The sequence below is a fragment of the Salvelinus namaycush genome, chromosome 24 (genome assembly GCF_016432855.1).
Source record: "Salvelinus namaycush isolate Seneca chromosome 24, SaNama_1.0, whole genome shotgun sequence".
Classification (NCBI taxonomy): Eukaryota; Metazoa; Chordata; class Actinopteri; order Salmoniformes; family Salmonidae; genus Salvelinus; species Salvelinus namaycush.
The window spans coordinates 37,564,354-37,588,750 of NC_052330.1; the positions used below are offsets into that span (position 1 = coordinate 37,564,354).

The 24,397-nt window shown below is 45.5% G+C and overlaps 1 protein-coding gene across 1 annotated transcript; it reads right to left on the reverse strand.

The window, feature by feature from the left end:
* Positions 1 to 825: 825 nt before the first annotated feature.
* Positions 826 to 23,426, reverse strand: eya4 (EYA transcriptional coactivator and phosphatase 4). Its single transcript, XM_038962710.1, has 11 exons — positions 23,412 to 23,426; positions 22,916 to 23,090; positions 22,504 to 22,628; positions 22,120 to 22,203; positions 12,276 to 12,365; positions 8,216 to 8,274; positions 7,215 to 7,375; positions 6,657 to 6,771; positions 5,060 to 5,181; positions 4,010 to 4,110; positions 826 to 1,354 (listed from the first exon to the last, which is right to left on the reverse strand). The coding sequence occupies exons 1-11, from the start codon at positions 23,424 to 23,426 to the stop codon at positions 1,274 to 1,276; spliced, it is 1,128 nt and encodes a 375-aa protein (XP_038818638.1). The 3' UTR covers positions 826 to 1,273.
* Between the last annotated feature and the right edge of the window lie 971 nt (positions 23,427 to 24,397).

The following is a 24,397-nucleotide window of genomic DNA, read 5'->3' on the forward strand; positions in this document are numbered from 1 at the left end:
GGATGTATTGATCCTACATTCATCTGTAGGAAATAGCTGGATGTATTGATCCTACATTCATCTGTAGGAAACAGTTGGATGTATTGATCCTACATTCATCTGTAGGAAATAGCTGGATGTATTGATCCTACATTCATCTGTAGGAAATAGCTGGATGTATTGATCCTACATTCATCTGTAGTAAAAAAGCTGGATGTATTGAAACTGTATTTTCGTCATCAAATCATCACATGAGGTCTTTGACTTTTCATGTAGTTATTTTTTATCTACTTATATAGACATTTCCAAAATGAACAAAAAGTGACAAAGTAAACACACAAACATGTTTATAAGACACGACACATCATGACGCACATTCTCCTTGTCCTCCCACCCCCCAAAAAATGAAACCTTACAAAAAACAAAGACAACCAAAAAAAACCTCCAAAAATTAAGCTTCTTTTTCATTCAAAACCACAATATCCACCTCTGCCATTTTAAAACTACTTGCTGTGAAATAATTTACATGAGTGAGTGAGCGGTTCACACAGACTAGAGCATCTTCATATTGAAAGTGCAGATCTGTAGATAGCAGGTTACAGCAGGAAGCATTAGTGCATTACTGTTGACTAAAACCCTAATGGGCCCTGGTCAACAGTAGTGCACTACATAGGGAATAGGGTGTCACTTGGTATGCAGTCTTGGATGTTATTTCATGGGTTGGGGCTCGTCCAGCAGGAGTCATAAGTGTTCCAGGTCAGGTCCTCTCCTGTCCTGTCCTCTCTTCTCTCCTCTCCTCTCCTCTCCTCTCCTCTCCTCTCCTCTCTCAGTCCTAGTTGTTTTTAGTAAGACAGTTCAGAGTACTCAAATCCAGATGTTTTTTTTTTAAAGACACACAAAGAAATGAAGACAAAACAAAAGAGTTGCAGTGTACTGTGGTTGTTTTCTTAAATAGATATACAAAAACAAGAAGGCCGGGGGGAGGGGACTACAGTCTGTCTCCCGTTGCCATCGCCATGGTAACCATTACAGGTGGTAGTAGTAGTAGTAGTACTGGTGTGTTCCGTCTGTTGCTATAGTTACAGAACAGTTACAGAAACAGTCCGTTGCTACAATTACAGTCTGTTGCTATAGTAACAGTTACAGTAAAAGTCTGTTGCTTCGGTAACAGTTACAGTAACAGTCCGTGCTCTAGTAACAGTTGCAGTAATAGTCTGTTGCTACGATAACAGTTACAGTAACAGTCCGTTACTACGGTAACAGTTACAGTAACAGTCTGTTGCTACGGTAACAGTTACAGGTATTCAAACTCCAGTGCTTGGTGTAACGCCAGCAGGTCAGAGTGACTGGATATCCTCCAGAATGGCATGTTGTGCTGCAGGAGGGAGAAAGAGAGAGAGAGAGAGACAAACACATTGATTAGGTACCTGTGGAGGGGCCAACACACCACCAGCACAACACACACTACCCCAAGTCGTCATGCAAGCTACTGTACACTACATATCCCTCTAGGGGTTTGCCAAAGCACTGCAGTTAAAACGCATGCAGCATCCCTTATAGAACCACTGACCTGTAGAACCACTGACCTGTAGAACCACTGACCTGTAGAACCACTGACCTACAGAACCGCTGACCTGTAGAACCACTGACCTGTAGAACCACTGACCTGTAGAACCACTGACCTACAGAACCACTGACCTGTAGAACCACTGACCTGTAGAACCACTGACCTGTAGAACCACTGACCTGTAGAACCACTGACCTGTAGAACCACTGACCTACAGAACCACTGACCTGTAGAACCACTGACCTGTAGAACCACTGACCTGTAGAACCACTGACCTACAGAACCGCTGACCTGTAGAACCACTGATCTGTAGAACCACTGACCTGTAGAACCACTGACCTACAGAACCACTGACCTGTAGAACCACTGACCTGTAGAACCACTGACCTACAGAACCACTGACCAACAGAACCACTGACCTGTATAACCACTGACCTGTAGAACCACTGACCTGTAGAACCGCTGACCAACAGAACCACTGACCTGTAGAACCACTGATCTGTAGAACCACTGACCTACAGAACCACTGACCAACAGAACCACTGACCTGTATAACCACTGACCTGTAGAACCACTGACCTGTAGAACCGCTGACCAACAGAACCACTGACCTGTAATCCCAATAATTCGGTCTAAGGAACCAGTCTACTTTCATTTCATCAATCGGTCTAAGATGCAAAATAAATTTAAACATACACGTTATTCAATTATTGCACCCACACTGCTCGCGCTGGCCAACGAGCGTCTGTGTTGCCAAGCGCTAAAATAGAAGTCAGTTCTATTTATGATGCTGAACACGGTGCAAGTCCTGCCTCTCCCATCTCCTCATTGGTTTATAGAAGCAGATACCCACGTGCCGTCTCCTCATTGGTTATACCCACGTGGGTGATTGAAAGATGAACTGAGTTCGGTCGGTCGTCGTGGTAACTATGAAAGTTAGATGCCAATCACCATATAAGTTCAAAGAAGAAAAAGCCTGGAAGGAGGAGAGATGACTAGAAACGATTCGGTTGACCGTTTTATGTGTGGATTAATTGTCGGAGTAGAGGACCTTCTGCATTTAAGGTAAAATAACAACTCAACGTATATATCCCAGGACAAATTAGCTAGCAACAGCAAGCTAGCTAAATAGGACAAATTAGCTAGCAACAGCAAGCTAGCTAAATAGGACAAATTAGCTAGCAACAGCAAGCTAGCTAAATAGGACAAATTAGCTAGCAACTGCAAGCTAGCTAAATAGGACAAATTAGCTAGCAACAGCAAGCTAGCTAAATAGGACAAATTAGCTAGCAACTGCAAGCTAGCTAGCTAAATTGCCATAAATGTTTAATGCTTTTCGACCTGTCCCCAAATTAATGTAATTGGTTCAGAGTTTGCTTTGATATTTTAACCTGCGTGCTGTGATCACGTTTGGTGTGTGGGGGGGGGACAAAATCAATTTGCGCACGATGGAGCTTGCCCGGTTTAGGTATGGTCTCAAGAACCAGAGTCTATTTTCATTTCATCAATCGGTCTCAAGAACCAGAGTCTATTTTCATTTCATCAATCGGTCTCAAGAACCAGAGTCTATTTTCATTTCATCAATCGGTCTCAAGAACCAGAGTCTATTTTCATTTCATCAATCGGTCTCAAGAACCAGAGTCTATTTTCATTTCATCAATCGGTCTCAAGAACCAGAGTCTATTTTCATTTCATCAATCGGTCTCAAGAACCAGAGTCTATTTTCATTTCATCAATCGGTCTCAAGAACCAGAGTCTATTTTCATTTCATCAATCGGTCTCAAGAACCAGAGTCTATTTTCATTTCATCAATCGGTCTCAAGAACCAGAGTCTATTTTCATTTCATCAATCGGTCTCAAGAACCAGAGTCTATTTTCATTTCATGGAAATAACAAAGAAACAAACCCAAATAGAACACAAAGCAACAGCAAGGACAGGAAACCCCCCAGAAGCACCACTCAGAGCTCACACAAACACCATAGGAGTAGGGAGAAGTTGCCCCTTGACCCTGATCTTTTGGTACATTTCCCCCACTAATGGGTAAGGTTAGAATTGGAGAAAGGGGAAGCTTATTTTAGATCTGTATCTAGGGGAAACTTCCCCCACCCCCAGAGCTCACCAAAACCCCAAACCAAAGAAAACCGCCCTAAAGGTACTAAAAACCACTACTGCAGAAAGGCAGGCTTGTCCACCACTCCCTCACACCACAACACACTCGACAGGGTCACTACGAGATCACGGCGGTTTTCAAAAAGGGTCACCTCCGTATGTGTTTACCTTCTTGGCTGCCTGCTCCTCCTCCACACCATCCCCTACTACAACATATACTACCTTCCTGCCATACCTCTGCATTATGCGCTCAAAGCAACCCTCTTTGCCTGCAACATAAACAAGGGGGGGGGGGGGGGGGGTCAAGGGTTAGAGGTCAGGAGAGAGAGAGAGAGGGGTCAGGGTGAGGTTACCTGGCTGGCCGCATGCTCCTCGTCCCGCCCGTCGCCAACCACGACATAGGTAATGTTAGTGCCGAAGCGGGACACTATTCTCTCAAAACAGCTCTCTTTGCCTGGAGACAACAACAAAGGATGTGTACCTAATGGCACCCTATTCCCTATATAGTGCACTAGCTTTTTGACCAGAGCCCTATGGGTGTGCTTTACGGGCCCTCTGGTCAACAGTAGTGCACTATAAAGGGAATAGGGTTCCACTTGGGACTGAAAGCTAAAACACAGATGTTTTTCTAACAAAGAGAGAGGATGAGACATTTCTGTAGATCAACGACGAAGGAGTGGAATGAGAGGAGACGGGGAGAGAGAACACACACACACACACACACACACACACACACACACACACACACACACACACACACACACACACACACACACACACACACACACACACACACACACACACACACACACACTGATATAGCCATCTGTAAACACACATTCCTTGGTTGTTGTATTTTCCATTTAAAAAAAACACAAGAGAAAGAAATGGATTGGCCTTGATAGTTCCTGACACACACCTGGTCGCCACGGAGATGCTTCAGATAAACACGGAAACATCAACACTGTCATCATAACAACCCTCCCAGGCCTGTCTCCCAAATGGCACCCTATCCCCTATGCAGTGCACTACTTTAGACCAGAGCTCATAGGGGTCCATATAGCCTCATACAGAGGTCAGATCCCTGGTCAATTTGGGTGTAGTTCCGCTTGGGGTTAATTCCATTTCCCGTTCAGGAAGTAAACTTAAATTCCAATTGTGTGTGTGTGTGTGTAGATGTGTGTGTGTGTGTGTGTGTGTGTGTAGATATGTGTGTGTGTTTGTGTGTGTGTAGATGTGTGTGTGTGTGTGTGTGTGTGTGTGTGTGTAGATGTGTGTGTGTAGATGTGTGTGTGTGTGTGTGTAGATGTGTGTAGATATGTGTGTGTGTGTGTGTGTGTGTGTGTGTGTGTGTGTGTGTGTGTGTGTGTGTGTGTGTGTGTGTGTGTGTGTGTAGTTCTTACCTATTTTGGTTGCACTGTATATGTTCTCAATAGGGAAGGCAGATCCTAAACTATACAACAGAACTTTAGCCACTGCTGGTATCAGCTGGGTTGTTGTTACCAACACATTCACACAGTTACTCCTGGAGGGAGGGAGAGAGAGGGGAGGGGGAGGGAGGGAGTGAAGGAGAAAGAGAGAGGGAGGGAGGGAGGGGGAGGGGAGAGAGGGGAGGGAGGGAGGGAGAGAGAGAGAGGGGAGGGAGGGAGGGGGAGGGAGGGGGAGGGAGAGAGAGAGGGAGGGGGAGGGGAGAGAGGGGAGGGAGGGAGAGAGAGGGGAGGGAGGGAGAGAGAGGGGAGGGAGGGAGAGAGAGGGGAGAGAGGGAGAGAGGGAGAGAGGGGGAGGGAGGGAGGGAGAGAGAGGGGAGAGAGGGAGGGAGGGAGAAAGGGGGAGGGAGGGAGAGAGAGGGGAGAGAGGGAGGGAGGGAGAGAGGGAGGGAGGGAGGGGGAGGGAGAGAGGGGGAGGGAGGGGGAGGGAGAGAGAGAGAGGGAGGGGGAGGGGAGAGAGGGAGGGAGAGACAGAGAACGAGAGAAAGAGACAGAGAGAGAGAGGAGGAAGGAAGAGGGAGAGATGGAGGGAGAGAGGAAATGAGGAAGAGATGGAGTGGGAGAGAGGGAGAGAAACAGAGAGAAAGGAAGAAGAAGGGAGGAAGAGAGAGAGAGAGAGAGGGAGGGAGAGAGGACGAGAGAGGGAGGGAGGAAGAGAGCAAGAGAAAGAAAGAGAGAGAAAGAAAGAGAGGGAGGAAGAGAGAGAGAGAGAGAGAGGAGGAAGGAAGAGGGAGAGAAACAGAGAGAAAGGAAGAGGGAGGGAGGGGGAGAAAAGACAAGTGGAGAGAGGCAGACAGAGGGAGAGGCGAGAAGAGAGAAAGGGAGGGGAAAAGAGAGACAGAGAGGCGAGGAGAGAAAGGGAGGGGAGAAGAGAGAAAGAGAGGGGAGAAGAGAGAAAGAGAGGGGAGAAGAGAGAAAGAGAGGGGAGAAGAGAGACAGAGAGGGGAGAAGAGAGACAGAGAGGGGAGAAGAGAGACAGAGAGGGGAGAAGAGAGACAGAGAGGGGAGAAGAGAGAAAGAGAGGGGAGAAGAGAGATAGAGAGGGGAGAAGAGAGACAGAGAGGGGAGAAGAGAGAAAGAGAGGGGAGAAGAGAGACAGAGAGGGGAGAAGAGAGACAGAGAGGGGAGAAGAGAGAAAGAGAGGGGAGAAGAGAGAAAGAGAGGGGAGAAGAGAGACAGAGAGGGGAGAAGAGAGAAAGGGAGGGGAGAAGAGAGAAAGGGAGGGGAGAAGAGAGAAAGGGAGGGGAGAAGAGAGAAAGAGAGGGGAGAAGAGAGAAAGAGAGGGGAGAAGAGAGAAAGGGAGGGGAGAAGAGAGAAAGGGAGGGGAGAAGAGAGAAAGGGAGGGGAGAAGAGAGACAGACAGATTATTAGAATTAGTATTGACTGTTCCATTACATTAACATAGGTCTGATCTATTTGTCTTGTTCATGTTCATGTCAGAGACCGACTCAGTGTGTCGGCAGCCATTTTGTGTGCGGGGGCGTGTCCAGTGTGGGTGGAGGGGGCGGGGCACCTGGAGCTGATGATTGACAGGGACTTGAGTGCGTTGGTGAGCCAGGAGTCTGTTAAAGCCTCCACTTCCGCTCTTAGCTGTAACCACGCGTCCCTCTTAGCAGGACCCAACAGGCCTGTCAACAATTAACAACAACAATATAAACAACAATTAACAACAACAATATAAACAACAATTAACAACAACAATTAACAACAACAATATAAACAACAATATAAACAATAACAAAAATAACCAACATTAGGGGCAGGATTTAAATCTGACCCCACTTTGTCCACAATGCGCCATTTCAAAGTTTTCCAATTGAGCCGACAATTGCAAATTTTACAGTGAATGCTGTCTTCATGACGACAGGAATATTGCCTTTTAATCCACTAAGAAACTAAGAACATTTTACTAAAGTACAAGATAATACTAAATGTTTCTTAGTGGATTAAAATGTACACACTATACATATTCGTTGACAGTTACAAAAAAAATATATATTTATTTCCCCCCTGCCTAAAAAGAGCTCTCTGATTGGCTCCTCTCCAGTAAACTCTTCTCCGATTGGCTTACCCCCCACATTGTTTTTGTATGTGCTATACATCTCTTTGACTCTTCTGTAGCGGAAGGCTAGTTTCCTCATCCAGTCCACCCCTCCGCGGACACCCGTCGCCAGGCATAGACTCGCGCTGGTCGCCGCTGCATGGAAGCCATCAGTTGCAAAACTGTAAGTACTGTCAATAATAATAACAATGATATGTTTCATTATAAAAAATGGTAAGTACTGTCTATGAATTCTGCTCTCAACAGAACAATATGTCACAGAACATTGAATAAATGTCAAACTTAAAACTATTTGAGCCTAATTGCCGATCCTGCGTGCTTGTTGTCGAGGTTTATAATTGCGGGGCTGCAAACATCAGCAGTTTATTTATTTATTTATTTGCTACGCGACGTACGCAGGATGGACATTCGCGTAGGCACTTGTAGTTCTTGCATTGTGTACGTACCACAGGAGGCTAGTGGCACCTTAATTTGGGAGGACGGGCTCGTGGTAGTGGCTGGAGCGGATTTTAATTAATTTTTTATTTTATTTTAACTAGGCAAGTCATTTAAGAACAAATTCTTATTTACAATGACGGCAAAAACCCGGACGACGCTGGGCCAATTGTGCTCCGCCCTATGGGACTCCCAATCACGGCCGGATGTGATACAGTCTGGATTCTAACCAGGGTCTGTAGTGACGCCTCTATGCACTGAGATGCAGTGCCTTAGACCGCTGCGCCACTCGGGAGCTCGGGAATTACTAGAATGCCGTTCCATTTTCTCCGTTCCGGTCATTATTACGAGCCGTCCTCCCCTCACCAGCCTCTTCTGGTATGATGTTAAATGAATAGTTGAGGATGTTACAACTTGCTGTTGGGTGAAGTTTGTTTAAAGAAAACAATCCCATGGATCCCAGTTTCTCCTGACCCACAGACTCAGGGCGAGGAACCGTCCCATATCAAGTTGTTCACATCCTCAACTCCTCATTTAACTGTGAAGAAGAAAGAGTAGGGATGTTGAACGCTCACCTTAGGTCCTGTCCGTTGTCGTCAGACGACACATCATCAATATGGACCTGATCACACTCCTGAACACCCACCCACACACACAGACAGAAACACACACACACACACACACACACACACACACACACACACACACACACACACACACACACACACACACACACACACACACACACACACACACACACACACACACACACACACACACACACACACACACACAGACAGACAGACAGAAACACACAGACAGACAGACACAGACACAGACAAGTTTAAGTCTTTAGTTTGTGTCACTAGGGGGCAGTGTCTACACATGAAGGAGCTACACTCGTATCAAAGCCTCTCAGAGGAGGACGGAGTGCTGATCTAGGATCAGTCTGACCTTTTTAAAATCACAATGAATTAGATTACACCGACAGTGGGGATCTGATCCCGGATCAGTATCTGTATCTATACAGAGAGTGTGTGTGTACGTGTTCCTGAGCTCACCTACCTCTAAGTCGTTGTAGAACAGGTGTGTGTACCTACCTCTAAGTCGTTGTAGAACAGGTGTGTGTCTCTACCTCTAAGTCGTTGTAGAACAGGTGTGTGTCTCTACCTCTAAGTCGTTGTAGAACAGGTGTGTGTATCTACCTCTAAGTCGTTGTAGAACAGGTGTGTGTACCTACCTCTAAGTCGTTGTAGAACAGGTGTGTGTCTCTACCTCTAAGTCGTTGTAGAACAGGTGTGTGTCTCTACCTCTAAGTCGTTGTAGAACAGGTGTGTGTATCTACCTCTAAGTCGTTGTAGAACAGGTGTGTGTACCTACCTCTAAGTCGTTGTAGAACAGGTGTGTGTATCTACCTCTAAGTCGTTGTAGAACAGGTGTGTGTACCTACCTCTAAGTCGTTGTAGAACAGGTGTGTGTCTCTACCTCTAAGTCGTTGTAGAACAGGTGTGTGTCTCTACCTCTAAGTCGTTGTAGAACAGGTGTGTGTCTCTACCTCTAAGTCGTTGTAGAACAGGTGTGTGTATCTACCTCTAAGTCGTTGTAGAACAGGTGTGTGTATCTACCTCTAAGTCGTTGTAGAACAGGTGTGTGTCTCTACCTCTAAGTCGTTGTAGAACAGGTGTGTGTCTCTACCTCTAAGTCGTTGTAGAACAGGTGTGTGTCTCTACCTCTAAGTCGTTGTAGAACAGGTGTGTGTATCTACCTCTAAGTCGTTGTAGAACAGGTGTGTGTCTCTACCTCTAAGTCGTTGTAGAACAGGTGTGTGTATCTACCTCTAAGTCGTTGTAGAACAGGTGTGTGTATCTACCTCTAAGTCGTTGTAGAACAGGTGTGTGTCTCTACCTCTAAGTCGTTGTAGAACAGGTGTGTGTACCTACCTCTAAGTCGTTGTAGAACAGGTGTGTGTACCTACCTCTAAGTCGTTGTAGAACAGGTGTGTGTACCTACCTCTAAGTCGTTGTAGAACAGGTGTGTGTCTCTACCTCTAAGTCGTTGTAGAACAGGTGTGTGTCTCTACCTCTAAGTCGTTGTAGAACAGGTGTGTGTACCTACCTCTAAGTCGTTGTAGAACAGGTGTGTGTATCTACCTCTAAGTCGTTGTAGAACAGGTGTGTGTATCTACCTCTAAGTCGTTGTAGAACAGGTGTGTGTATCTACCTCTAAGTCGTTGTAGAACAGGTGTGTGTATCTACCTCTAAGTCGTTGTAGAACAGGTGTGTGTATCTACCTCTAAGTCGTTGTAGAACAGGTGTGTGTCTCTACCTCTAAGTCGTTGTAGAACAGGTGTGTGTATCTACCTCTAAGTCGTTGTAGAACAGGTGTGTGTACCTACCTCTAAGTCGTTGTAGAACAGGTGTGTGTCTCTACCTCTAAGTCGTTGTAGAACAGGTGTGTGTATCTACCTCTAAGTCGTTGTAGAACAGGTGTGTGTATCTACCTCTAAGTCGTTGTAGAACAGGTGTGTGTATCTACCTCTAAGTCGTTGTAGAACAGGTGTGTGTATCTACCTCTAAGTCGTTGTAGAACAGGTGTGTGTATCTACCTCTAAGTCGTTGTAGAACAGGTGTGTGTCTCTACCTCTAAGTCGTTGTAGAACAGGTGTGTGTACCTACCTCTAAGTCGTTGTAGAACAGGTGTGTGTACCTACCTCTAAGTCGTTGTAGAACAGGTGTGTGTACCTACCTCTAAGTCGTTGTAGAACAGGTGTGTGTATCTACCTCTAAGTCGTTGTAGAACAGGTGTGTGTACCTACCTCTAAGTCGTTGTAGAACAGGTGTGTGTATCTACCTCTAAGTCGTTGTAGAACAGGTGTGTGTATCTACCTCTAAGTCGTTGTAGAACAGGTGTGTGTATCTACCTCTAAGTCGTTGTAGAACAGGTGTGTGTATCTACCTCTAAGTCGTTGTAGAACAGGTGTGTGTATCTACCTCTAAGTCGTTGTAGAACAGGTGTGTGTACCTACCTCTAAGTCGTTGTAGAACAGGTGTGTGTCTCTACCTCTAAGTCGTTGTAGAACAGGTGTGTGTACCTACCTCTAAGTCGTTGTAGAACAGGTGTGTGTATCTACCTCTAAGTCGTTGTAGAACAGGTGTGTGTCTCTACCTCTAAGTCGTTGTAGAACAGGTGTGTGTCTCTACCTCTAAGTCGTTGTAGAACAGGTGTGTGTCTCTACCTCTAAGTCGTTGTAGAACAGGTGTGTGTATCTACCTCTAAGTCGTTGTAGAACAGGTGTGTGTCTCTACCTCTAAGTCGTTGTAGAACAGGTGTGTGTCTCTACCTCTAAGTCGTTGTAGAACAGGTGTGTGTCTCTACCTCTAAGTCGTTGTAGAACAGGTGTGTGTCTCTACCTCTAAGTCGTTGTAGAACAGGTGTGTGTATCTACCTCTAAGTCGTTGTAGAACAGGTGTGTGTCTCTACCTCTAAGTCGTTGAAGAACAGGTGTGTGTCTCTACCTCTAAGTCGTTGTAGAACAGGTGTGTGTATCTACCTCTAAGTCGTTGTAGAACAGGTGTGTGTACCTACCTCTAAGTCGTTGTAGAACAGGTGTGTGTCTCTACCTCTAAGTCGTTGTAGAACAGGTGTGTGTCTCTACCTCTAAGTCGTTGTAGAACAGGTGTGTGTCTCTACCTCTAAGTCGTTGTAGAACAGGTGTGTGTATCTACCTCTAAGTCGTTGTAGAACAGGTGTGTGTATCTACCTCTAAGTCGTTGAAGAACAGGTGTGTGTATCTACCTCTAAGTCGTTGTAGAACAGGTGTGTGTACCTACCTCTAAGTCGTTGTAGAACAGGTGTGTGTACCTACCTCTAAGTCGTTGTAGAACAGGTGTGTGTCTCTACCTCTAAGTCGTTGTAGAACAGGTGTGTGTACCTACCTCTAAGTCGTTGTAGAACAGGTGTGTGTATCTACCTCTAAGTCGTTGTAGAACAGGTGTGTGTCTCTACCTCTAAGTCGTTGTAGAACAGGTGTGTGTCTCTACCTCTAAGTCGTTGTAGAACAGGTGTGTGTATCTACCTCTAAGTCGTTGTAGAACAGGTGTGTGTATCTACCTCTAAGTCGTTGTAGAACAGGTGTGTGTACCTACCTCTAAGTCGTTGTAGAACAGGTGTGTGTACCTACCTCTAAGTCGTTGTAGAACAGGTGTGTGTATCTACCTCTAAGTCGTTGTAGAACAGGTGTGTGTACCTACCTCTAAGTCGTTGTAGAACAGGTGTGTGTACCTACCTCTAAGTCGTTGTAGAACAGGTGTGTGTACCTACCTCTAAGTCGTTGTAGAACAGGTGTGTGTACCTACCTCTAAGTCGTTGTAGAACAGGTGTGTGTATCTACCTCTAAGTCGTTGTAGAACAGGTGTGTGTACCTACCTCTAAGTCGTTGTAGAACAGGTGTGTGTATCTACCTCTAAGTCGTTGAAGAACAGGTGTGTGTATCTACCTCTAAGTCGTTGTAGAACAGGTGTGTGTCTCTACCTCTAAGTCGTTGTAGAACAGGTGTGTGTATCTACCTCTAAGTCGTTGTAGAACAGGTGTGTGTATCTACCTCTAAGTCGTTGTAGAACAGGTGTGTGTACCTACCTCTAAGTCGTTGAAGAACAGGTGTGTGTCTGCCAGGTTAAAGATCATCTCTTCCATCCTCAGTCCCAGCGTCACCGCCATGGGAGGGTCCTGTCAAACAATCAATATATCCGTCAATACATAGTCTATGTGTCGGGGGACTAGGGTCAGTCTGTTCTCCTGTCTTATCTGGTGTCCTGTATGAATTTAAGTATGTTCCCTCTAATTCTCTCTTTCTTTCTCTCTTTCTCTCTTTCTCTCTCTCGGAGGACCTGAGCCCGAGGACCATGCATCAGGACTACCTGGCCTGATGACTCCTTGCTGTCCCCAGTCCACCTGGTTGTGCTGCTGCTCAAGTTTAAACTGTTCTGCCTGCGGCTATGGAACCCTGACCTGTTCACCGGACGTGAAGGTTTCTTCATAGGTTCTGGTCTTTCTAGGGAGTTTTTCCTAGCCACCGTGCTTCTACACCTGCATTACTTGCTGTTTGAGGTTTTAGGCTGGGTTTCTGTACAGCACTTTGAGATATCAGCTGATGTAAAATCAGCTTTATAAATACATTTGATTGATTGATTGATCAAACAAACAATCGAACAATCAATCAATCAATCATTTAAGTGACATTTTAGTCATTCAGCAGACGCTCTGATCCAGAACGACATTCAGTTCATCTACTAGGTGGGACCAATCAATCAATCAATCAATCAACCAATCAACCAATCAATCAATCAAATGTATTTTATAAAGCTCTTTCTACATCAGAAACCAGAATCCTCTACTGGCTGTACTGGGTAGACCAGAGGAACCAGGCTCTGAGGGGTGACCAGTCCTCTACTGGCTGTACTGGGTAGACCAGAGGAACCAGGCTCTGAGGGGTGACCAGTCCTCTACTGGCTGTACTGGGTAGACCAGAGGAACCAGGCTCTGAGGGGTGACCAGTCCTCTACTGGCTGTACTGGGTAGACCAGAGGAACCAGGCTCTGAGGGGTGACCAGTCCTCTACTGACTGTACTGGGTAGACCAGAGGAACCAGGCTCTGAGGGGTGACCAGTCCTCTACTGACTGTACTGGGTAGACCAGAGGAACTAGGCTCTGAGGGGTGACCAGTCCTCTACTGACTGTACTGGGTAGACCAGAGGAACTAGGCTCTGAGGGGTGACCAGTCCTCTACTGACTGTACTGGGTAGACCAGAGGAACTAGGCTCTGAGGGGTGACCAGTCCTCTACTGGCTGTACTGGGTAGAGAGGAACCAGGCTCTGAGGGGTGACCAGTCCTCTACTGGCTGTACTGGGTAGAGAGGAACCAGGCTCTGAGGGGTGACCAGTCCTCTACTGGCTGTACTGGGTAGACCAGAGGAACCAGGCTCTGAGGGGTGACCAGTCCTCTACTGACTGTACTGGGTAGACCAGAGGAACCAGGCTCTGAGGGGTGACCAGTCCTCTACTGGCTGTACTGGGTAGAGAGGAACCAGGCTCTGAGGGGTGACCAGTCCTCTACTGACTGTACTGGGTAGAGAGGAACCAGGCTCTGAGGGGTGACCAGTCCTCTACTGACTGTACTGGGTAGAGAGGAACCAGGCTCTGAGGGGTGACCAGTCCTCTACTGACTGTACTGGGTAGACCAGAGGAACTAGGCTCTGAGGGGTGACCAGTCCTCTACTGGCTGTACTGGGTAGACCAGAGGAACCAGGCTCTGAGGGGTGACCAGTCCTCTACTGGCTGTACTGGGTAGACCAGAGGAACCAGGCTCCGAGGGGCGACCAGTCCTCTACTGACTGTACTGGGTAGACCAGAGGAACCAGGCAAATTACGGACTCCTCTTTAAATCTGCGTATTCCTCCAGGGCTTAGCTGTCCTGGATCTGCACAGCTCTGCCAGGGCCTGGGATCGGGAGAGACACTTAAGTGTTTTAGTACTATATCTCTTGACACAATGATGAAAATAATCATGGCCTCTAAACCTTCAAGCTGCATACTGGATTCTATTCCAACTAAACTACTGAAAGAGCTGCTTCCTGTGCTTGGCCCTCCTATGTTGAACATAATAAACGGCTCTCTATCCACCGGATGTGTACCAAACTCACTAAAAGTGGCAGTAATAAAGCCTCTCTTGAAAAAGCCAAACCTTGACCCGGAAAATATAAAAAACTATCGGCCGATATCGAATCTTCCATTCCTCTCAAAAATTTTAGAAAAAGCTGTTGCGCAGCAACTCACTGCCTTCCTGAAGACAAACAATGTATACGAAATGCTTCAGTCTGGTTTTAGACTCCATCATAGCACTGAGACTGCACTTGTGAAGGTGGTAAATGACCTTTTAATGGCGTCAGACCGAGGCTCTGCATCTGTCCTCGTGCTACTAGACCTTAGTGCTGCCTTTGACACCATCGATCACCACATTCTTTTGGAGAGATTGGAAACCCACAGTGGTCTACACGGACAAGTTCTGGCCTGGTTTAGATCTTATCTGTCGGAAAGATATTAGTTTGTCTCTGTGAATGGTTTGTCCTCTGACAAATCAACTGTACATTTCGGTGTTCCTCAAGGTTCCGTTTTAGGACCACTATTGTTTTCACTATATATTTTACCTCTTGGGGATGTTATTCGAAAACATAATGTTAACTTTCACTGCTATGCGGATGACACACAGCTGTACATTTCAATGAAACATGGTGAAGCCCCAAAATTGCCCTCGCTAGAAGCCTGTGTTTCAGACATAAGGAAGTGGATGACTGAAAACTTTCTACTTTTAAACTCGGACAAAACAGAGATGCTTGTTCTAGGTCCCAAGAAACAAAGAGATCTTCTGTTAAATCTGACAATTAATCTTGATGGTTGTAAAGTCGTCTCAAATAAAACTGTGAAGGACCTCGGCGTTACTCTTGACCCTGATCTCTCTTTTGACGAACATATCAAGACTGTTTCAAGGACAGCTTTTTTCCATCTACGTAACATTGCAAAAATCAGAAATTTTCTGTCCAAAAATGATGCAGAAAAATTAATCCATGCATTTGTTACTTCTAGGTTAGACTACTGCTCTGTTCTGCCTGCGGTTATGGAACCCCTACCTGTCCCAGACCTGCTGTTTTCAACTCTTAATGATCGGCTATGAAAAGCCAACTGACATTTATTCCTGATTATTATTTGACCATGCTTGTCACTTATGAACATTTTGAACATCTTGGCCATGTTCTGTTATAATCTCCACCCGGCACAGCCAGAAGAGGACTGGCCACCCCTCATAGCCTGGTTCCTCTCTAGGTTTCTTCCTAGGTTTTGGCCTTTCTAGGGAGTTTTTCCTAGCCACCGTGCTTCTACACCTGCATTGCTTGCTGTTTGGGGTTTTAGGCTGGGTTTCTGTACAGCACTTCGAGATATTAGCTGATGTACGAAGGGCTATATAAAATAAACTTGATTTGATTTGATTTGAGGGGTGACCAGTCCTCTACTGGCTGTACTGGGTAGACCAGAGGAACCAGGCTCTGAGGGGCGACCAGTCCTCTACTGACTGTACTGGGTAGACCAGAGGAACCAGGCTCTGAGGGGTGACCAGTCCTCTACTGGCTGTACTGGGTAGACCAGAGGAACCAGGCTCTGAGTGGTGACCAGTCCTCTACTGGCTGTACTGGGTAGACCAGAGGAACCAGGCTCTGAGGGGTGACCAGTCCTCTACTGACTGTGACAAAGGAGGAGCCTTCATCACCACCATCATCATCACCACATCATCTCCTCCCCCACTGCCCTCCTCCCCCCTCTGCCTGGTATGTTCAACTAATCTCAGTAGATGCTGAGAGAGAGAGAGAGAGAGAGAGAGAGAGAGAGAGAGAGAGAGAGAGAGAGAGAGAGAGAGAGAGAGAGAGAGAGAGAGAGAGAGAGAGAGAGAGAGAGAGAGAGAGAGAGAGAGAGAGAGAGAGAGAGAGAGAGAGAGAGAGAGAGAGAGAGAGAGAGAGAGAGAGAGAGAGAGAGAGAGAGAGAGAGAGAGAGAGAGAGAGAGAGAGAGAGAGAGAGAGATGTCACACTTGTTCTGTCCCATCAACATTATGTCCCTCTTTAAAAACCCTTGGGGGACTGGGTGGGTGTGAGAGAGGTTTGGGGGGCAGCCCTGCCAACCCGCAGCTCAGCTGCAAAAACCATCATCTGCGATAGATAGGCGATTCGCTGACGCCGTGAGACTCCCAGAATAGACACATACCGAGCACAGAGAGAGATAAATGGAGAGGGAGGGAGGGGGGAGAGAGAAAGAGAGGGAGACAGAGAGACATGGAGAGAGAGGGAGGAAGAGAGAGAGAGAGAGAGAGAGAAAGTGAGAGAGAGAGAGAGAGAGAGAGAGCAAGTGAGAGAGAGTGAGTGAGAGAGAGAGTGAGAGAGAGAGAGAGAGAGAGAGGGTGCCACAGCCAAGACCACCCTGCTATTAACTAAGTCTGTTCCATCACATCTACTTTCCCTTGTTTCAAATACCTGACACATCTTCTAAACCAATGACCAGCATGTGTCGTCTTTAGGTAAATATTTGATCATTATTTTATCAGTCACCTGTAGGAGAGGTATACAGTAGGATAGGTATACAGTAAGTGAGGTATACTGTAGGCTAGGTATACAGTAGGGGAGGTATACAGTAGGAGAGGTATACAGTAGGAGAGGTATGGAGAGGTATACAGTAGGAGAGGTATACAGTAGGAGAGGTATGGAGAGGTATACAGTAGTAGAGGTATACAGTAGGAGAGGTATACAGTAGGAGAGGTATGGAGAGGTATACAGTAGGAGAGGTATACAGTAGGAGAGGTATACAGTAGGAGAGGTATACAGTAGGAGAGGTATGGAGAGGTATACAGTAGGAGAGGTATACAGTAGGAGAGGTATACAGTAGGAGAGGTATACAGTAGGAGAGGTATGGAGAGGTATACAGTAGGAGAGGTATACAGTAGGAGAGGTATACAGTAGGAGAGGTATACAGTAGGAGAGGTATGGAGAGGTATACAGTAGGAGAGGTATACAGTAGGAGAGGTATACAGTAGGAGAGGTATGGAGAGGTATACAGTAGGATAGGTATACAGTAGGAGATGTATACAGTAGGAGAGGTATGGATAGGTATACAGTAGGAGAGGTATGGAGAGGTATACAGTAGGAGAGGTATACAGTAGGAGAGGTATGGAGAGGTATACAGTAGGAGAGGTATGGAGAGGTATACAGTAGGAGAGGTATACAGTAGGAGAGGTATGGAGAGGTATACAGTAGGAGAGGTATACAGTAGGAGAGGTATACAGTAGGAGAGGTATACAGTAGGAGAGGTATACAGTAGGAGAGGTATGGAGAGGTATACAGTAGGAGAGGTATGGAGAGGTATACAGTAGGAGAGGTATACAGTAGGAGGGGTATACAGTAGGAGAGGTATACAGTAGGAGGGGTATACAGTAGGAGAGGTATACAGTAGGAGAGGTATACAGTAGGAGAGGTATGGAGAGGTATACAGTAGGAGAGGTATGGAGAGGTATACAGTAGGAGAGGTATACAGTAGGAGAGGTATACAGTAGGAGAGGTATACAGTAGGAGAGGTATACAGTAGGAGAGGTATACAGTAGGAGAGGTATACAGTAGGAGAGGTATGGAGAGGTATACAGTAGGAGAGGTATGGAGAGGTATACAGTAGGAGAGGTATACAGTAGGAGAGGTATACAGTAGGAGAGGTATACAGTAGGAGAGGTATACAGTAGGAGAGGTATACAGTAGATTTGTCTGAAATGGCCCCCCATTAACTATTTGATGCACTCCTTATGACCAAAGTAGTGTGCTACATAGGGAATAGGGCTCTGGTCTAAAGTAGTGTGCTACATAGGGAATAGGGCTCTGGTCTAAAGTAGTGCACTATATAGGGAATAGGGCTCTGGTCTAAAGTAGTGTGCTACATAGGGAATAGGGCCCTGGTCTAAAGTAGTGTGCTACATAGGGAATAGGGCTCTGGTCTAAAGTAGTGTGCTACATAGGGAATAGGGCTCTGGTCTAAAGTAGTGCACTATATAGGGAATAGGGCTCTGGTCTAAAGTAGTGTGCTACATAGGGAATAGGGCTCTGGTCTAAAGTAGTGTGCTACATAGGGAATAGGGTGCCATTTGGGCACTAGATAGGCATAAAGCTGATAGCCACTGATCTCTGACCTTTTCTGTTATCATTTTCTCATTGATTGTATTTTTGTCTACGTCACAAACAACATAACACAAAAACACCAAAACAAACCGCCAACCATACAAACGTTCTCCAAGGTGATCAACATATGTCCTCCAAATGCTGTGAAATATCTTATATTTTTGTTGTTTATTAACTTTATAATATTATTATTAATATTACCAAATGTAAAGGAACGTAACTAGATAATAACAAACTGGAGGACTGGACGGATATTAGACTTTCCAAATGATGGCTCAAATGATGGCTCAAATGATGGCTCAAATGATGGCTCAAATGATGACTCAAACAATGGCTCAAATGATGGCTCAAATGATGGCTCTAATAATATATGGCTCTGATATTGATCACTAATATTTACATTTTCCAACAGACATAATCATGGAGACGGATGGAAATAAATAGACACAATGAAATGTACAGACATTATCCCAACATGGTGTCAGTCTGCCAGAGGTCCACAGCGTTGTGTGATGGAGCTTTCTTTCTGCGTCTCCAACAGAGATATGAATTATCTGTCAGGAGTGCAGGAAGTCATATGATTTTTGTTCAATCGCAGTAGTTTTATGTCTTAAGTTGTAGGGGAAGGTATGAGTATTTTCACATATCTGTGATCAATGGTTCTCCTCAATTTCTTAGTTTAGATCGGTTTCCCCCCCAAAAAATTCCCTTCCTAGGTTCTGAACCATCAGGTAGAGTTTTAATCAAACTTTGAAATAACTTGGCAATCAACTTATTTGACGGAGATTCTTTAAGTATTTTTTCTATGATATAGGCCTTAGGTTTATCCACATTTTGTTGAAGTGATTTAATAAGATTTCTGAATTGTAAGAATTTGTCACGTTCTGACCATAGTTCTTTTGGTTTTGTCTTTGTTTTAGTGTAGTCAGGGCGTGAGTTGGGTGGGTTATCTATATGTTGTGTTTCTATGTTGGGTTTGTTGTATGGCCTGATAGGGTTCTCAATCAGAGGCAGGTGTTTGTCATTGTCTCTGATTGGGAACCATATTTAGGTAGCCTGTTTTGTGTTGGGGTTTGTGGGTGGTTGTCTTCTGTCTTTGTGTTCTCTGCACCAGATAGGACTGTTTCGGTTTTGCCACATTTGTTATTTTGTATTTTGTGTAGTGTTCACGTTATCGTCTTTTATTAAACATGTTGAACACGAACTACGCTGCGTCTTGGTCCGATCCCTGATACACCTCCTCTTCAGACGAAGAGGAGGAAGGCTGTCGTTACAGAATTTTAAGAAATCGGGTGTTGGATAACCCACGTTTTTTTAATTTCTTGTAATCGATTGAATGACAGTAGAGATTCATTATAGTACACATGATCAAAATTCACGATGCCACTTTGGAACAAGGACTTTAAATGATGTTGTCATTATACACTGGAGGTAAGATGGGTAATTACAAACAGGGTTGCCAGGCGATATTGGTTCTTGCCTCCTCATGAATTCATGTACATTTCCCCAAATACAAATGGAATTGAGTTTACAAAACATTAAGAACACCTTCCTAATATTGAGTTGCACCCCTTTTGCTCTCAGAACAGCTTCAATTCGTCGGGTCATGGACTCTACAAGGTGTTGAAAGAGTTCCACAGGGATGCTGGTCCATGTTAACTCCAACGCTTCCCCCAGTTGTGTCAAGTTGGCTGGATGTCCTTTGGGTGGTGGACCATTCTTGATACACACAGGAAACATTTGAGTGTGAAAAACTAAGCAGTTTTTGCAGTTCAAAGGCACTTAAATCTTTTGTCTTGCCAATTCACCCTCTGAATGGCACACTATAGGGCTGTGACGGTCATGACATTTTGTCAGCAGGTGATTGTCGTGCAAATAACCGCTGGTCTCTCGGTAATTGACATTTAATTAACATAAAACATGTTCAGCATCTCCTGCATAGCTTACAAGCCACTGATGCAGACCTTTGGAACATCTACATGTATTAAATCCATATAATATAGCCTACACCATCACAATAAATCCATTATTTATTTTAGACAGGTCTAAAGAAACATGATATGAAGAAAATGTAGTCTATTTCAGAAGAACAGAATAGCTTCCTCTGAGTTGTCGTTATGTTAGGCCCTGATCTGGCTTTGCCGTATGGCTGCGGGCAATACTGAACAGAAATATAAAACAATATGTAATGTTTCATGTGCTGAAATAAAAGATCCCAGAAATGTTCCATACGCACAAAAATAATGATCATTACATAGGTACACCTTGTGCTAGGGGACAATAAAAGGCCACTCTAAAATGTTATCACACAACATAATGCCACAGATGTCTCAAGTTTTGAGGGAGCGTGCAATTGGCATGCTGACAGCAGGAATGTCCACCAGAGCTGTTGACAGAAAATGTAATGTTCATTTCTCTACCATAAGCCGCCTTCAACGTCGTTTGAAAGAATTTGGCAATACATCCAACCAGCCACACAAGCGCAGACCATATGTAACCACGCCAGCCCAGGACCTCTACATCTGGCTTCTTCACCTGCAGGATCGTCTGGGACCAACCACCCAGACAGCTGATGAAACTGAGGAGTATTTCTGTCTGTAATAAAGCCCTTTTGTGGGGTAAGAATTATTCTGATTGGCTGGGCCTGGCTCCCCAGTAGGTGGGCCTGGCTTTCAAGTGGGTGGGCCTATGCCCTCCCAGGCCCACCCATGGCTGCGGACCTGCCCAGTCATGTGTATTCCATAGATTAGGGCCAAATTAATTAATTTCTGTAACTCAGTAAAATCGTTGAAATTGATGCATGTTGTGTTTATATTTTTGTTCAGTATAGTTCATTTAGCAGATGAGATATTCTGTTGCATTATTTGATCTTATTATGTTATAGTATAAAGAATAAAATTAAACAAAATCTGAATAAAATAGAAATGATAGATGTTGATCACCACCAATCTCTATGCCCTGGATAAAACCATGAGTTGTGATTATTGATGCTAAAGAAAGGAAATAACAGAACAGTCATCCCTGTCTTGTCCCTCTGGATAAATGATTCAAAGATCTGTCCGTTTATTTATACAGATGTTTTGGGGGATTTGTACGGCAGCGGCAGGTAGCCTAGTGGTTAAGAGCGTTGGGCCCAGTAAACCGGAAGGTCGCTGGTTTGAATCCCTGAGCCGACCAGGTGAAGAATCTATCGATGTGCCCTTGAGCAAGACACTTAACCCTAATTGCTCCTGTAAATCGCTCTGGATAAGATCATCTGCTAAATGACTACAATGTTCAGTAGGGTAGGATAGAACATAGTAGGGTAGAATAGGGTAGGGTAGAATATAGTAGGGTAGAATAGGGTAGGGTAGAATATAGTAGGGTAGAATAGGGTAGGGTAGAATATAGTAGGGTAGGGTAGGGTAGAATATAGTAGGGTAGGGTAGAATAGGGTAGGGTAGGGTAAAAATAGGGTAGGATAGAATATAGTAGGGTAGGATAGAATAGGGTTGAGTGGAATAGAGTAGGGTAGAGTAGGGTTAAATAGAGTAGAGTAGGGTAGGGTTGAGTGGTAGTGTGGTGTAGAGTTGAGTAGGGTAGAGTAGAGTAGGGTTGGGTTGAGTGGTAGTGTGGTGTAGAGTTGAGTAGGGTAGAGTGTAGGGTAGAGTAGAGTAGGGTTGGGTTGAGTGGTAGTGTGGTATAGAGTTGAGTAGGGTAGAGTGGTAGTGGGCGGGGCGTCTCACCTTGCCATATTTCTGAGCGTAGGAGCCTGTCAGCAGAGAGTGGAACACTATGATGGTCTCATCTAGATCCCAGACAAACACCCTCTGGAAAGAGAGGGGGGAGAGAGAGGGGGGAGAGAGAGGGGAGGGAGAGGGGGAGAGAGAGGGGAGGGAGAGATGAGAGAGAGAGAGATGGGGGAGAGAGAGAGAGAAGGGGGAGAAAGAGGGGGGGAGAGAGGGAAAGATGAAGGGGAGAGAGAGAGAGAGAGAAAGAGGGGAGTATTCAGCATCATGTGACAATGCTAATAATTGTGTGTGTGTGTGTGTGTGTGTGTGTGTGTGTGTGTGTGTGTGTGTGTGTGTGTGTGTGTGTGTGTGTGTGTGTGTGTGTGTGTCAGTGGATACCTCCAGGTCACTGTCGGGGGGCGGTGAGGGGTTGTTCTTGCGGCCCCTCCCCCTGGCTTTAGCTCCTCCCCCACTCCGACAGCCACGATCATCCAGTTCCTTCATGGGGCTCTGCACCGTGTCCTCTACACACACACACACACACACACACACACACACACACACACACACACACACACACACACACACACACACACACACACACACACACACACACACACACACACACACACACACCCCCCAAATGTAAAGGCTCACAACGTGTTCAGACAGGGGTCAGATCTCTGTAACTGACTGCATCTTTATCAACACCCAAATCGAATAAGGACCGACCGACCGACCGACCGTCCGTCCGTCCGTAATTCCATAAGTGTGTAATTCCATACGTGTGTGGTGATTGGCTGGGGCGTACCTGGTTGGAGCTCATTGGCCTGTACTGTCATGACGGGGTTGGAGTCTTGCAGCTGATAGGCCGACGAGGAGCCGGTTCCATCCATGCTATTGGACGTCATGTAGGTTCCGTAGGTGGAGGCGGAGTAATACTGGGCGTACTGGTTTTGGCCAAACGTTGTGTACGATGGATAGTCCTGTAAACAACACAAACAAACAAACAGACAGTAAACAACAACACAACATAACAACCTCTCCCTCAACTACAGCAAGACAAAGGAGCTGATGGTGGACTACAGGAAAAGGCGGGCCAAACAGGCCCCCATTAACATCGACGGGGCTGTATTGGAGCGGGTCGAGAGTTTCAAGTTCCTTGGTGTCCACATCACCAACAAACTATCACGGTCCAAACACACCAAGACAGTTGTGAAGAGGGCATGACAACACATTTTCCCCCTCAGGAGACTGAAAAGATTTGGCATGGGTCCTCAGATCCTCAAAAAGTTCTACAGCTGCACCATCGAGAGAATCATGACCGGTTGGTATGGTAACTGCTCGGCATCTGACCGTAAGGCGCTACAGAGGGTAGTGCGTACGGCCCAGTACATCACTGGGGCCAAGCTTCCTGCCATTCAGGACCTACAGTTGAAGTCAGAAGTTTACATACACCTTAGCCAAATACATTTAAACTCTGTTTTTCATAATTCCTGACATTTAATCCTAGTAACAATTCCCTGTCTTAGGTCAGTTAGGATCACCACTTTATTTTAAGAATGTGAAATGTCAGAATAATCGTAGGGAGAATGATTTATTTCAGCTTTTATTTCTTTCATCACATTCCAAGTGGGTCAGAAGTTTACATACACTCAATTAGTATTTGGTAGCATTGCCTTTAAATTGTTTAACTTGGGTCAAACATTTCAGGTAGCCTTCCACAAGCTTCCCACAATAAGTTGGGTGAATTTTGGCCCATTCCTCCTGACAGAGCTGGTGTAACTGAGGCAGGTTTGTCGGCCTCCTTGCTCACACACGCTTTTTCTGTTCTGCCCACAAATTTTCTATAGGATTGAGGTCAAGGCTTTGGGTGACCACTCCAATACCTTGACTTTGTTGTCCTTAAGCCATTTTGCCACAACTTTGGAAGTATGCTTGGGGTCATTGTCCATTTGGAAGACCCATTTGCGACCAGCTGTAACTTCCTGACTGATGTCTTGAAATGTTGCTTCAATATATCCACATCATTGTCCTTTCTCATGATGCCATCTAGTTTGTGAAGTGCACCAGTCCCTCCTGCAGCAAAGCACCCCCACAACATGATGCTGCCATCCCCGTGCTTCACGGTTGGGATGTTCTTTGGCTTGCAAGCCTCCCCCTTTTCCCTCCAAACATAACGATGGTCATTATGGCCAAACAGTTCTATTTTGTTTCATCAGACCAGAGAACATTTCTCAAAAAAGTACGATCTTTGTCCTCATGTGCAGTTGCAAACCGCAGTCTGGTGTTT